This window comes from Chrysochloris asiatica, unplaced genomic scaffold (genome assembly GCF_000296735.1).
Source record: "Chrysochloris asiatica unplaced genomic scaffold, ChrAsi1.0 scaffold00123, whole genome shotgun sequence".
Classification (NCBI taxonomy): Eukaryota; Metazoa; Chordata; class Mammalia; order Afrosoricida; family Chrysochloridae; genus Chrysochloris; species Chrysochloris asiatica.
The window spans coordinates 2,374,665-2,388,546 of NW_006408641.1; the positions used below are offsets into that span (position 1 = coordinate 2,374,665).

At 36.3% G+C, this 13,882-nt stretch overlaps 1 protein-coding gene across 2 annotated transcripts in view; it reads left to right on the plus strand.

The window, feature by feature from the left end:
• The window catches only part of DPP10 (dipeptidyl-peptidase 10 (non-functional)), a 1,131,029-nt gene that overhangs the window by 944,393 nt on the left and 172,754 nt on the right, over positions 1 to 13,882 (plus strand). For both annotated transcript variants that reach the window (XM_006868717.1, XM_006868718.1), the window contains exons 9-10: positions 3,372 to 3,526; positions 12,966 to 13,063. In XM_006868717.1, coding sequence (XP_006868779.1) covers positions 3,372 to 3,526; positions 12,966 to 13,063 — 253 coding nt within the window. The remainder of the gene's footprint in view (positions 1 to 3,371; positions 3,527 to 12,965; positions 13,064 to 13,882) is intronic.

Genomic DNA, 13,882 nt, shown 5'->3' on the forward strand with positions numbered 1-13,882 from the left:
GACAAAATGTACTCCTTTGTTTTCTTGTTTTTATTAAGTTGCTATGCATTCAGTTTTCCATTGACCAATACTGTTGGGCAAAGGAATATTTGCAAATCTTTTGAATTCCAAATGTATTCTCCTTGATCCTCCTTGTATAACTAAGACACACCCTGTGTGTCCTTGGGCAGATACAATCTGGCATCAGAAGCAACACAAGGACAAACTTTTCAGGCAGCTTTTTTTTTTTCCTGTCTGTGTTGTGTGTTAAGTGCTGTGCAGTCAGTTCTGACTCAGAGCAACCCTGCATAGGGTTTCCCAGGAATGACTGGTATGTTTGAACTGCCGACTTTGTGTTTAGCAATCCAGTGCTTACCCTAAAGCCCACACGGGCACTCATTCTTTTCCTCTAGAAACATCCAAAATGCAAAACCGAACTCATTGTCATCAAGTGGATTCTGATTTACAGTGACCCTAAAGGACTGAGTAAAATTACAGTATAGGGTGTCTAAGAGTGTAAATCTTTGCAGTAGTAGACAGCCTCATCTTTCTCCTGTGGAGCAACTGGTGGGCTTGAAATACTAACCTAGTGGTCAGTGACTCAACATTTACCCCGCTATACTACCAGGCTTTCTTTCCTAGAAGTATGTTCTTGTTCTTATTGTTAAGTGCCTTCAAGTCAGTTCCCAACTCATAGCAACCCTTTTTAAGTTTCCAAAGAGCAGCTGGTGGATTTAAACTGCCAACCTTGTGCATTGCAGTCCAGCGCTAATCCTACAGTGCCACAGAGCTCCTATGCTACCAATATTTAGTTTGTTGTTTTAAACAACATTATGTTGCTGGTGTTGTTGAGTGCCGTCGAGTTGATTCTGACCCATAGCAACCCTGTATAGGGTTTCCAAGGAGCAGCTGGTGAGCTTGAACCATCGACCTTGCAGTTCAAACGACTTTGCAGTCTGGCACATTATGACATTAAACTGAACCCAAAATGACCAGGAGGAAAATTTAGTGCAATTCAAAGGAAAATATTTGTAACTATATTTCCTATTGGATATTTTGAGACTAAATATTGATAGCATAGGAGCTCTGGTAGCATATTTGTTGTAAGTTGGACTGCTAACCTCAAGGTCAGCAGTTTGAAACTACCAGCCATTCAATGGGAGAAAGATGAGGCTTTCTGTTCCTATATTTACAGCCCTGGGAACCCTATGCAAGGTTGCTATGAGTCAACTCCATAGCACATAATCACCACCAACAACAACATCAACATTGAGTTGTGGGTTAATGTGCTGGACTGCAAAGTTCATTTGAACCATAGCTTAGCAATTGAAGCTCACCAGCTGCTCCTCAGAAACCCTATACAGGGTTGCTATGGGTTGGAACCAACTTGACGTCATTTAACAACACAGCATCAGCATCAACCTGCTATGGCACTGTAGGATCAGCACTGGGCTGAGAATCATGAAGTCAGCAGTTTAAACCCACCACCTGTCCTTATAAACCCTATAAAGGGTCACTGTGAGTTGAATCCAACTCTATAGCACATAACAACAACAATATCAGCAAGCTTTCAGAAAGCATATGTTTACCTACATACCCCTCTCCTGTGTATCTAAGTCTCAATTCTTCACCAACATCTTTACCTTTAGAAAACCAAATGGAGTTGAGTCTGCAATTTATGTTCCAGCTTTTCAACCTTTCTCTGGACTGTAAAAAGAACCATGTGGACTTAATGATCTTTGTTGTTGTTACGTGCCGTTGAGTCAGTTCTGACCCATAGCGACCCTGTGTAGAGTTTCCGAGGAGCAGTTGGTGAACTTGAAGCACTGATGTTACAATTCAACCCGTCTTTTCAGTCTGGCGCATTAACCCACAATGCCACACCAGGGCTCCAGTAATCTTTATAAATTAGCATTTTTCAAAAATGACAAATTAGCGCCACATCTACTTATACTACTAATGCCTTTCCTCACTACCTGCATTTCCTTCCACGTTACACCAGTGAATTTTGATTGACAATAACAACCCTGTTATGGATTGTTGTTTTTGTATTCAATGCTCTTGAGTGGGTTCTGACTCACTGAGACCCTATATAGGGTTTCTGAGGCAGTAAATCTCATCTTTCTTCCAAGAAGTTGCTGGTGGATGCCAACTGCTGACTTTGTGGTTCACAGTCCAGTGTTCATCCTACAGAGCCATTGTGCTCCATTGTTGTGGATTGTTGTTGTTGTTAAGTGCTGTTGACTCATTTCTGACTCATAGCAACCCTGCGTAGGGCTTCCGAGATACTGCTGGTAGGTTTGAACTGCCAATAATGTAGTTTGAAGTCCAGTTCTGATCCTACAGTGCCATACAAGGAGTCCCTATTGTGGATTATCAAGGTCTAAATTCATTCATGAAAAGTTGATTGTTATAAAATTCTTCATATGTATGGTCAACACAATACCAGAATTTAATATTTGGGGTATCTTTCTGACTCTACTGCAGTTATTAATTAGTATATCATTCAAAGTCCCAAGCAAAAAGAAAAGAAAAGGACATCTTCTGACTAGGATAATTCAAGGGAAGATTTATTTACAAAGAGACCACTTACAAAGGTAGAGGGAAATCTCAAGGGAAAATGTTGTAATCTAGCAGTAGTAGTTATGCTATTTCCACTCATTCACTGGTAGAGATGAGGCATTGCCAGACACAGTAAGTGAAAATTATGTAGCTCAGGCTACACTGGCCTGAGTGTTACATCATTCAAATCACACAGCAAGCCTACGTTGACTTTGAAGAAAGAAGCCAAGAGACTAAATAGCCTGAATTTATTCTCTTCTCTCTATTCTCTTGCCAAATCACCATAATGATCAAATGTAACTTGCAGCCAAAGGGCACGGGGGTCCTGTTGATGTCGTTCATACAGGTTAACTCACTGAGCCATGAAGCAGGTGTAGAAAACTGGATCATGGGTCACATGCAAGTTATCCAGGGTATTTTTGATTCAATTTCCTAAGACCTCAATATAGTTTAATGAATCCAGTGGGTCATCAACGTGTTTGATGATGAAGGGATGCAAATTTTATTGAGTGCAAATATAATGAATATTGTTCCTTCATTCTTCTCATTCCTTTTACTCCAACAGTGATTTCAGCTGGTCTGTTCACATTACTGACAATTCCTAAAATTCTAACTTCATTGATTCATTCCTTCTTCTCTCTGCATTTATATTCTAGAGACTATAAGAAGGCAAATAGGAAATAGAGAATCCTTAATCAAATTTATAAGCTCCACCATTGGCTAGACAATATATGTGCACAACATGCCATGGTGATTTCTGAGAGAGATGTTAATGGGTAACTGAGCCCGCATCACTATAGTTAGTTTCAAATAACACTCATTTATTCTAGAAGAGCTTCTGCATTCTCACATCGCTCACTGGTGGTCACCAGATGGAGAAAGGCTTGCCTTCCTGATGATAAATGACTCCTTGGTGCCTAACATGGTTATCCCTCGGTTTACTGGAGCATTGTATCCCAAAGGAAAGCAGTATCCATACCCCAAGGTAAGTAATGTCAAACTGTTTGTTTTTTCCCTGTCTCTGAAACAGTCACTTGGTTGATAGTATTATTGGTCCATGAAAAGTTGTCTTTGTAGAAAAAAAGAAAAAGAAGCTTTACTTGTCAACCAACTCGTCATTTTGTAGCTTGCACGTCTGTATATGGTGCTTGGGTAAGAGGAGATGATTTCAAGTGGGAGAATTTTCATTTGTGCAGCATTGCTTTTCCTTGACTGCTTCAACTCTTTCTTGTCTTACGCAACTCTCCGAGTTTAAAATATAAGGAATAGCCCAGATGCCAAAGCATTCCCCCCCACCCCCCGCAAGGTATAGCTGTGAGTTGTTACTAGTTGTAAAGTTGTAAAGGAGGAAGAAATGCCACAATCCAATCAGCTGTAAGTTCTTTGTTAAAAAAAAAAAAAAAATCTAGCTTTATTCAATTGATATCTTAGTATATATAATATATTATATGTTATTTGTGTATTGTAAATTTCTAATAAAGGATTTCTAATATGCAATACACTAATCATAAAGGTAAATAAATGAATGTAGTAAGTATAAAGAATATACTAGTATTAGCATTATTTTGGCAGATCACACTATAGAACATATGTTATAAAATGCTGGGGTACAATTGTAGCCAGGAGTAGCTAAACTAAATGGAATTAATTTATTAGGTGAGGAGAACATAAATCAGACAGGAAAATATTTTCAAGTATTTTGGTTCACTAGTAGGAGGTTATAAAAAAAATACATGGAGTATTTTTCAGTTTCATGTCATCTTTAATTACTTAAGGGACCCCTGTTTTTCTTTACTTTGGCCATGTGTATACCCATGTGTATATAACAATGTAGCTCAATACATTTGTCATACATTAGGTCACATTCTCCCTAGAAGGGATCCCAGGAGTGGAATCAGGGTCAGAGGTAGAAGTGGTCCTGGGGCAGTCCCCAGTGCTATATTGGACGAGATGGACTCACACAGTGAGAACAACAATGGGCTCAAACAGAAACATTTCAAGGAAGGGACAGGACTCAGCAGTGTTTCCTTCTGTTTTGCATAAGGTTTCCATGAGTGAGAACTGATTAAACAACACCTAACAATAACAGCAACAGTATGTCAAAAGAAGAAAAAGCTCATTAGTAAGGTCTTAATCAAGGAAACAATCATATAAATATCTTGTAGAAAACATTTTCAATTCCATGTTACAGTTGAGCTCTTAATTAAATGAGAGAGAGCCACTGATTTTGTTTAGAAGCCATTTTTAAGCCTTTCTCTCAGTGAATTGTACTTTGTCTTTTCCAAGAATGATAAGTAGTTTTATACCTTTCAATGTATGAATTATATTACCTGGATAAAGTGCCTGACAAATTACCTATCAAAATTGTCACTGTAAGGGTATATTGGGGGTATGAGGGTGAAGTTATTCAGAATTCCCTTATTCTCTTATCATCCACAGGACTCAAATAGCCCAAGGAACAAAAATAAAGGTTTGAACATAGAGATTCAGAAGCAAGATCAGTGTTTTTTTAGACTGAAATATTCTAAATCAGTGGTAGGGGACATCCTGTTCACAGGCCATAAGTTCTTGTTGTTAAGTGCTTGCAAGTTGGTTCCGACCCATTGTGACCCTGTACAGGGTTTCTGATGAGCTCCTGTTGAGTTTGAACCACTGACCTTGCAGTCCAAGCCAACCTTGCAGTCTAGTGCATTAATGCACAGCACCATTCCAGGCTGGCGAAATCATTTGGTCTGGTCCTTCAAAAAAGAACCACAGACAGGACTCGACATTCAATAAACTCTGAAGCTTTTGTCAAAGCAACATCAATTTATAGTAAATATCCAAATGGCCCTTGACAAAAATAAGGGTCTTTCCTTCCTTCCACCATTCTTTCCTTTCCCACTCTTGTCTTCCCTCCATGGGTTTATATGTACATTTTCACAGTTTATGTTTGTCCATTCATAAATGTTTGACAATTCTCTGTCTTAGTTCTCATTCATGTTTTATGCTCCCTGTGATTATGTTGTTGTGTGTTTTAAGTAGTGGGAGAGACTTCTTCAAATCCTCCAAGACCCTCCTATGGTTATCAACATACTTCAAGTATTAAACTGTAGCAATGGGTTTGCAGGAGGGCAGCAGGTTAGAGAAGAATACGATTCCATGGTTTTAAAATGTTGTATTTTGGGTCTGCAGTGGAACTAGATTAGAATACACATATGCTCAATGCTATTCAGAAGGGAATGTCAATTTGATGTTTCATCAAAATAAACATTTCACAAAGGGGTTTGATTGTTTTACACTCAAAAGAAATTTAAGATTTAGCATATTTCTTTCTTTCATTTTGGTTACATAGTATACCTGCACACTTTCTTTTTTTGGAGAAATACTAAAAAAATATTGAATTAGAATTTGAAAAAAAAAAATATGAAATATATTAATTCGTGTATCACTTGATTTACTTAGATAATGAAAATTTACCTAACAATTTAAGTAAAAAATGGAGAACAAGTAGTACATTGTGAAAGGTAATTTGCAGTTTATTAAAGCATGTCAACACACAATATTCACAAACAGCGTACTTCAATAATGGTAACCACTTTTTAGTCATTAATTTTCCTGAAAAAGTCAGGATATTGTGAGCCACATACACACAAAAGGCACATGTGTTTACTCAACTTCAAGGTGCTTTCTCAGTTATGCCCTCATAATGCTTGAACTTGAATATTCTTGTGCCATGGAATCAGTTCTGACTCCTAGTGGCCCTCTATAGAGTTTCTGAGCATGGCTGGTGGGTTTTAACTGGTGACTTTTCAGTTACCAGTTCAGTGCTTATCCTGTAGTGCAACATGGGGGCTTCTGGGACCTTCCTAGGCCTAATAATTTTAAGAAGACTGTGGAAAAACAAAAGAATAAATATAAAAATTTGAGGAAATTAAGATTTGTCAACAGTAGTTCAAAAACTGCTAGGCTGTCAACCAAAGATACTTTTTTATCATTTAATTATTATTTGATAATTTAAGATTCATCTAATTATAAATTGATAGTTAAGATAGCCATGGAAACAATATTAGTAATAATAGTGTGTATTACTTGTATAAATCACATATAGTGTGCTTTCTGTTTCAGAATCACTTTTCTTGTTTTGTCATTAGCACAGTTGCTTTTATTTTACAAATGAGCAAACTTACAGAAGCTGACTTAAGAACAGGAAAACTCAAATTTATTGATTTCATCCCCTTTATACAACTGCCAAAGGTCTATGTGTGACTCAAGAGCGGTAGCTGAAATCAAACCATTCCCTTTTCAGGTCAATGAATATTTCTGGTCCTCTGATTTCTCCATTGATTGCTAATTATTAGCTACACTTATCCTCACACCTGCTAGATATAGGTATATATGACAATTAAAGTCCTAAGTGTTAATGGCTACCATTGAAAAGTATAAATAAAAAAGATTAAATGTCTCACTATATTATAGAGGTTGAAGCTAAGAAAAAAATTCTAAGTGTTCCAGTGGTTTATGTAGTGTGGCACTATAGGATAAGAACTGGACTGCTAACCACAAGGTTGGTGGTTTAAACCCACCAGCCACTCTTTGGAAACCCTATGCTGTTGTTGTAAGTGGTTTCTGATGAGCAGCTGGTGGGTTTGAATGGCTGATCATATGGTTCACAGTCCTGTGCTGATCCTATAGTTAGTTCCACACCAGGAGTCCTGGAAACCCTATACAGGGTCACTATGAGTCAGAACTGAAACTTCCCAGTTAGTTAAGACAGCAGAAGTAAAAGAAAGTATATTTACGATATGGTTCTGAGCCTCAGAATAAATTTCGGTGTCATTTTGGGTATGTTGTAGTTGATGTTAAGTGCTGCCGATTTGGTTCCCACTTATAGTGAACCTGTGTAGGATTTCCAATGCTTAAATCTTTGCAGGAATTGAAAGCCTTATATTTCTTCCATCGAGTGGCTGGTGAGCTCAAACCATGGACCCTGTGGTTTGCAATCCAGTGTTTATCTTGAAAATCAAACCCCATGATTCTCTACTCTGTCTTAAAAATAATATTGCTTTTCTAGTAACAAATGGGTATTTTGACTTACTCTTACTTAAGCCATAACATTCAAAAAGTCATACTTTAAAAATTGAAGTAGCTTATAGAGTTCATATTAAATTATGCTTCAAATTAAACTAGACTAAAATGAGTACAGCAAATACCCAATGTGGTTAACTTTACTAATGAAATACACTATACAAATGTATTTGTATTTTACTTAATTCAGCATGATTCAGAACTCATAAAATACCCTATCATTAGCAACTCAGCACAAAAGAGATGCACAGTTCTATCTCAGTAACCTCAGGTTAATCTTCTTAATTAAAACATTATCTTGTTTAATGACAATTTACTTGCCAGTAAAATAAGGTTAATTATTATTGAGGGCTGTGTTTCAGAATCATAGAGAAAAGAATTGTGTGAATTTGCAGTCTCCATGGCAAACGTGACTGTAAAAAGCAAATAGATGAACTCTGCTAATTTGCAAACTATTGAAACAATTCAAATATTAAAAGTACAAATGAACTTGCTATGTGCATTAATTTCAAAACTCCATGGAAATATAAAAAGCAAATTATCTTTTAAGATAATGAAATTATAGAATGCCTAGCAGCTGAATTTTGGAGACAGCCAGATACTTGGTTGAGCTGTTCACTTTTTATCTGAAACATAACCCCATGTGTACATAATTTTTAACTTGTGTTTCAGCAGAAGGTAATTAGGATATAAGCAATCCTTTACACGTAAAAGCCATGAAAAGAGAAGAAAAAAAAAGAAAAAAAAAATGCCCTAAGAATATGCTAATAACTGCAATATATTTGTCAAAGTTTCCAATAAAATTATACGTCATTGTTGAATGTTCACAGATAGAGTATATTTAACGTCCCCTTTTCATTAACTATTGTATTAAAATATAAAAATATGAATGCAGCTTATTGCTAACTAAAAAATAACAAGTTATATTTGAAATTCACCATCAATTTTTACTCTTCATCATGGTTTTCAACCTTCACCACTATCTGCAAATTTCTCATCATTTTTAAGAATCAATTTTAATTTGTAAATGTATACAATTCTGTTATGTTGTTGTTAAGTGCTATCAAGTCAGTTTCGACTCATAGTGACCCTATATAGGGTTTCCAAGGAGTGGCTGGTGAGTTTGAACCACTGACTTTGCAGTTCAAACTGCCTTTGCAGTCTAGTGCTTATCTTAAAGTGCAACACCCGAATTCCATACAATTCTAGGTACTTATATAAATCATCTTCTATTTAGTTTTTCACCTATAGCAAGGATACCTTCTTTGGCTCAAGACCTATTCCTAGAGAAGTGTTGGTGTTATCTTTGAATATTAAAGAAAATTATACTTGAGGACCTTTAATAACCTGCCCAGAGTCACATTTTAGGTAATTAACAAAGTTAAAATGTGAACAGGAATCTTTCTGGCTCATAGTTTAAATTAAACTGACTCTAAAATTTGGGTCCCAGCATTAGCCGCATCACCTGGGAACTCAATTTGCTATAAAGGCAAATTTGTTTTATATCTATGTTAGATCTGTATTATCTATGTTCTACCTTTCTATCTTCCATCTCTCTACCTTTATGTCTCTTTTTCTTTCTCTCTCTCTCTATTTCCCTATCAACTGTGAGGGATTGACAAACTTTTTGGAAAACTTCCATTATACTTTAATTACATTTTCCCAGGAACTTTTTGAAACCCCTTTCATAGCTATATATATAGAAAAAGTGGTGTGTGTGTGTTTGTATGTATATACCAGTGTTTTATCACATGCTGCCAACTAATTACCTGGAAATGTTGTTAAGGCACAGATTTTAGAGTCTGTGCTCAGAGATATTGATTCAGTAAACATATGGAATTGCATTTCGAAGATTTTAGGTGATGCTGATACTGTTAGTCCCAAAACCATGCTTCAAATGGCAACAATAAATGCTGTGATACAGCTTTAACCCCAAACAGTCCTGATAAAACAAGAAACATGGTTTGACTGAAAAGAAATGGATAAAACCAACATTTTCAGGGAGAAAATTGGCAATTAAATGTAAAAGAGAGTGATATGAAAGAGCTTTTCTTTTTGTGTGTTTTGTTGTTGTAAATATATTTACCATAGAGTTTTTGTCAATTCAACTTATTACTGATGTACAACTTGCTGACTGTAATTTCATTAATTACCTGTTCAATCCTACCTACACTTAATCAGTACTAGTTTTCCATCACTGTAAACTGAAATTCAGTATTCCATTCACAATAACCCCTTGTTTCCCTCTCCCTTTTGCCCTGTTCTTGTTTTTAAATATAAGTGAGACCATACAATATTTGTGCTTTTACTATTTTTTACTCAATATAATTCCTTCAAGTTCTATCCATATTGTAGTATGTATCAAGATATCATTTATATTTTACTGGCTGAGTAGTATTGTGCTTACTGTTGTATCTCCTAGTTCATGATTAGTGTCTGGTGTCTCACAAGCTTGCAAACAGTCATCCAAGATATACCACTCAGTCTCTATTCACCTGGGACAACAAAGAAAGAATGAGAGACAGCAATAGAAGGATCTGGAATGTGTGGCTACTAGTCTCCCTGAACAATTGTCTCCTTGGCCATTAGACCAGACAACCTTTACCTGGCTATCATTTCTGAATATTTTGATCAAAGATGTTAAAGAAGAATCCTGATCAACTATGGAACAAAATTTCAAACTTTCATGGACTCCAGACTTTTTGGAGCCTTGGAAACTGGAGAAACCATTAAAACCATTGCCCTGAGATAATCTTTATACTTTAAATTTAAACCAAAAATATTCCCTGAAATTATCATAAAACCAAGTAATAGCTTAGGATAACTATTCAAGAATATCTTCCTTGAGCATTGTAATCTTTAAGGTTTGTTGTTTAAAATCAAATTGACAACAACAGCTCAAAAAATTAAATGGGACTTAGGGACAGTGAGTTTATCTTAACGGGGGAGCAGCTTGAAAAATAAGGGTGAATGTGGTTGAAAAACTTGAAGAAAGTATTCAGTGTCATTAAATTGTACATAGAGAAATTGTTTAATATGTGGTGTATATTCTCAACAACAAGAAGAATAAAGTAAAATATTAAAAAAAGAAAGTTTTTGTAAATATGATAGAAGGCTAAATTCTCCAAGATTAATGTACATAGACATTGAAGGTTCCAGAGCAACGTAAGTAGCACTGAAGTGCTAGGCTCTTGACAAACTAACAAAGCCATCCTTGAGGAGTTATCACTGGTGACTGATTGAAATTATGAAGTTGTTTCTGTTCTAATTTGGTTTTGGATTTTGCTATTGACAATTTTTAAAAGATGGATTTTCCTCTGCCCTTTTTGAATCAGTTTCATAGTTTTCTGTAGGTTGTTGTTGTTGTTGTTGTTGTTGTTGTTGTTGTTTGAAACAAGGTCTTTCAACTCACCTTACTTTTATTTTCCTCCTCCTCTTTTGCATATGTGATACAGTGTTAAAACATCAGTCATATCACAATGATAATGGAGAATTATATGGGAGCACACTGACCCACAAGAAATCAAGTTATTCAGTAAATCTGGGTCTCACGTGCCTATTCATTCAACAAATAACTCCTCAGCTATATTGTGTGAATTCCAAGTCCTGTCCTTAAGAGCTCACAGAATACTTAGAGAAACTTTGGCGGCCGTTGTCTGGAGTTGTCTGGAATTGAATTAAAGCAAAGCTGCAGCAATTCAGTGAAATGTCTCCTTAGTTACTAGACATTTCACATTGCATAATTTGCTTAGCTTCTTCATTTAACCTGGAAAATGTCCATACTTACATTTTAGATTGTGGGAAGGATATTTAAGGAGATCATTCATATAATGCATTTAACAAACACTATGTGCTTGGTGTGGTGCTGTGGGGTAATGCACTAGACTGCAAGGTCAGTTTGAATCACAAGATAGGCAGGTCAAGCTTACCAGCCACTCCTCAGAAACCCTATGAGTTGGGTCTATGAGTTGGAACTGACTTAATGGCGCTTAACAACAACAACAGCATGTGCAAAAACTGTGTCTGGCATATGTTGCTGTTAAGTGCCATTGAATCAATTCTGACTCATAGCAACCCTGTATAAGTTTTTCAAATAGCAACTGGTGGATTTGTATCACCAACCTGGTAGTTAGCAGTCCAGTGCTTAACCTACAATGCCATACCAGGATTCCCTAATAACTGCTATAATGCTTGATGTTATTGTTATTAAGTGTCACCTAGTTGGTTCTGACTCACAGCAACCCTGTATAGGGTTTCCAAGGAGCTACTGGTGGATTTGAACCACTGACTTGATGGTTAGAAATCCAATGCTTAGCCTATAGCACCACACCAAAACGCCTGTGAGTGCTAGTTATGAGTTTTAGTTACGAATTTTGCTTTATTAAACTTAAATTGGTCTTCTGGTGTGGCACTGTGGATCAGCACTAGGCTGTGAACCACAGGACAGCAGTTCAAACCCAGTAGCTACTCCTCAGGAACTGTATGCAGGGTAGCTATGAGTCGTAACTGACTTAAAGGCTCTTAACAATTACAACAAATTTAAACTGTATGGTCTTATCACTGCCTCTCTATTCTTCACTCTAAGTATTCAGTAAGGGCAATCTAGCCTTAAGACCCATCTTCCAAGGGTCACCTATATAATTATTTAACCCCACCTAGTAATCATCAACAGGAGCTCTGGTAGCGTAGTGGTTATGAAACGGGCTGCAAAACGCAAGGTCAGCAGTTTAAAACTACCAGCAGTTCTGTGGGAGAAAGATGAGGCTTTCTGCTCCTGTACAGATTTACAGCCTCAGAAACCTTGTACAGGATCGTTATGAGTTGGGCACATAAGCACCCCGACCACAGTAATCATCAACATTTAAAGGAATTCTTTCCAGGTGTTAAATGCAATGGATTATACTAAGTGTTACGAAATTTAAAGTATATGGCAACTGGAATGAATCGGTTTTCTGTTTTCTTTTTCTTTCATTTTTGTAAATTAGCCAAGTTTTCTGTTCATTGCATTTCATATCCTTTAATGTGAGTAGCTGTGTAATCTACAGTCATTTTGCAAAGTAAGCCTTTGGTGTCATTCTAGGAAAAGAACACAGCAGCGCTGTCTAAGGAATAAAGGCATCATGATTTTCTATCACCTTTAATTTTCTTTGACTAAAGTGCCTAAGAAGCAGCAATTTGCAAAAACAATAGAAACCAATCAAGTTGTTGAAGTTAAAATCATTTCAACTTTAGACAAATTAAGCTGTTTCTCTCCCTCTAAAACACTAAAAAGTAAAAAAATCAAAATGCAATAGCTTTATTTCTCAATATATTCTACTGCCTAATGTCTTTTCCTTACTACTTTCATTTTCTCAAAGGCAGGTCAAGTGAACCCAACAATAAAATTATATGTTGTAAATCTATATGGACCAACTCATACTTTGGAACTCATGCCGCCCGACAGCTTTAAATCAAGGTAGGCAATTTCAATTTCACTTTTACAGGGAAATAGATATTTTCACTCCAATTATCATTTCGTTGCAATTTAGACAGAGATGTGATAAGCTGAACAAAATCCATTTGAAAATAGAGCTGAGGTTGCCTCCATTAGTTCAGAAATGAAGTCATTCTGGTTCTTTGGCTGTTCCCAAAAAGCATTTAAAGTTTCAAAGTGATTAGCAGCACTACAAAATGACTCAAGATTCTGATACTAAGAATCAGGCCTTTTACAGAATATGTCAGTGTGATGAGGACAAAGGACAATTTTCCATAGAGTTTTCTTTTTAAAAATAGTCTTTCCATTTTTTAAACGGTGCTTTTTAAAATAGTACAGTTTTTCCAAATATTTGAGATTTTTCGCCAACTTTCTTCCTATAGCTCACCAGTGACTCCCTAGCATTTTTCTATATGCAAAGAATTTTAATGAGATTTTCAAAAAAACTCTGGCATAAGAACTCTTCTTATTCAAGACATTTGAGTAAGGAGAACATTTATAATAAGGGAAGATGACTGGTTCAAACAGAAATTTCATCAAATGCTGTTCAAATGACATATTTATGAAAATTCTACCACAGCTGGTAATTTTTATAAATAGTGCATCCAGACATTTACAGAAATATTCCGTATTTGGAAAGATTATATAAATATAGGTATATGTGTGTTGTTAAATGTAGTTGAGTTGGTTCCAACATAGCAAACCATAATTCTGAGGAGTGCCTAGTGAGTTTGAACCACCAACCTTGTGGTTCAAACTGACCTTGCAGTCCAGCACATTATTCTGCAGCACCACACCAGG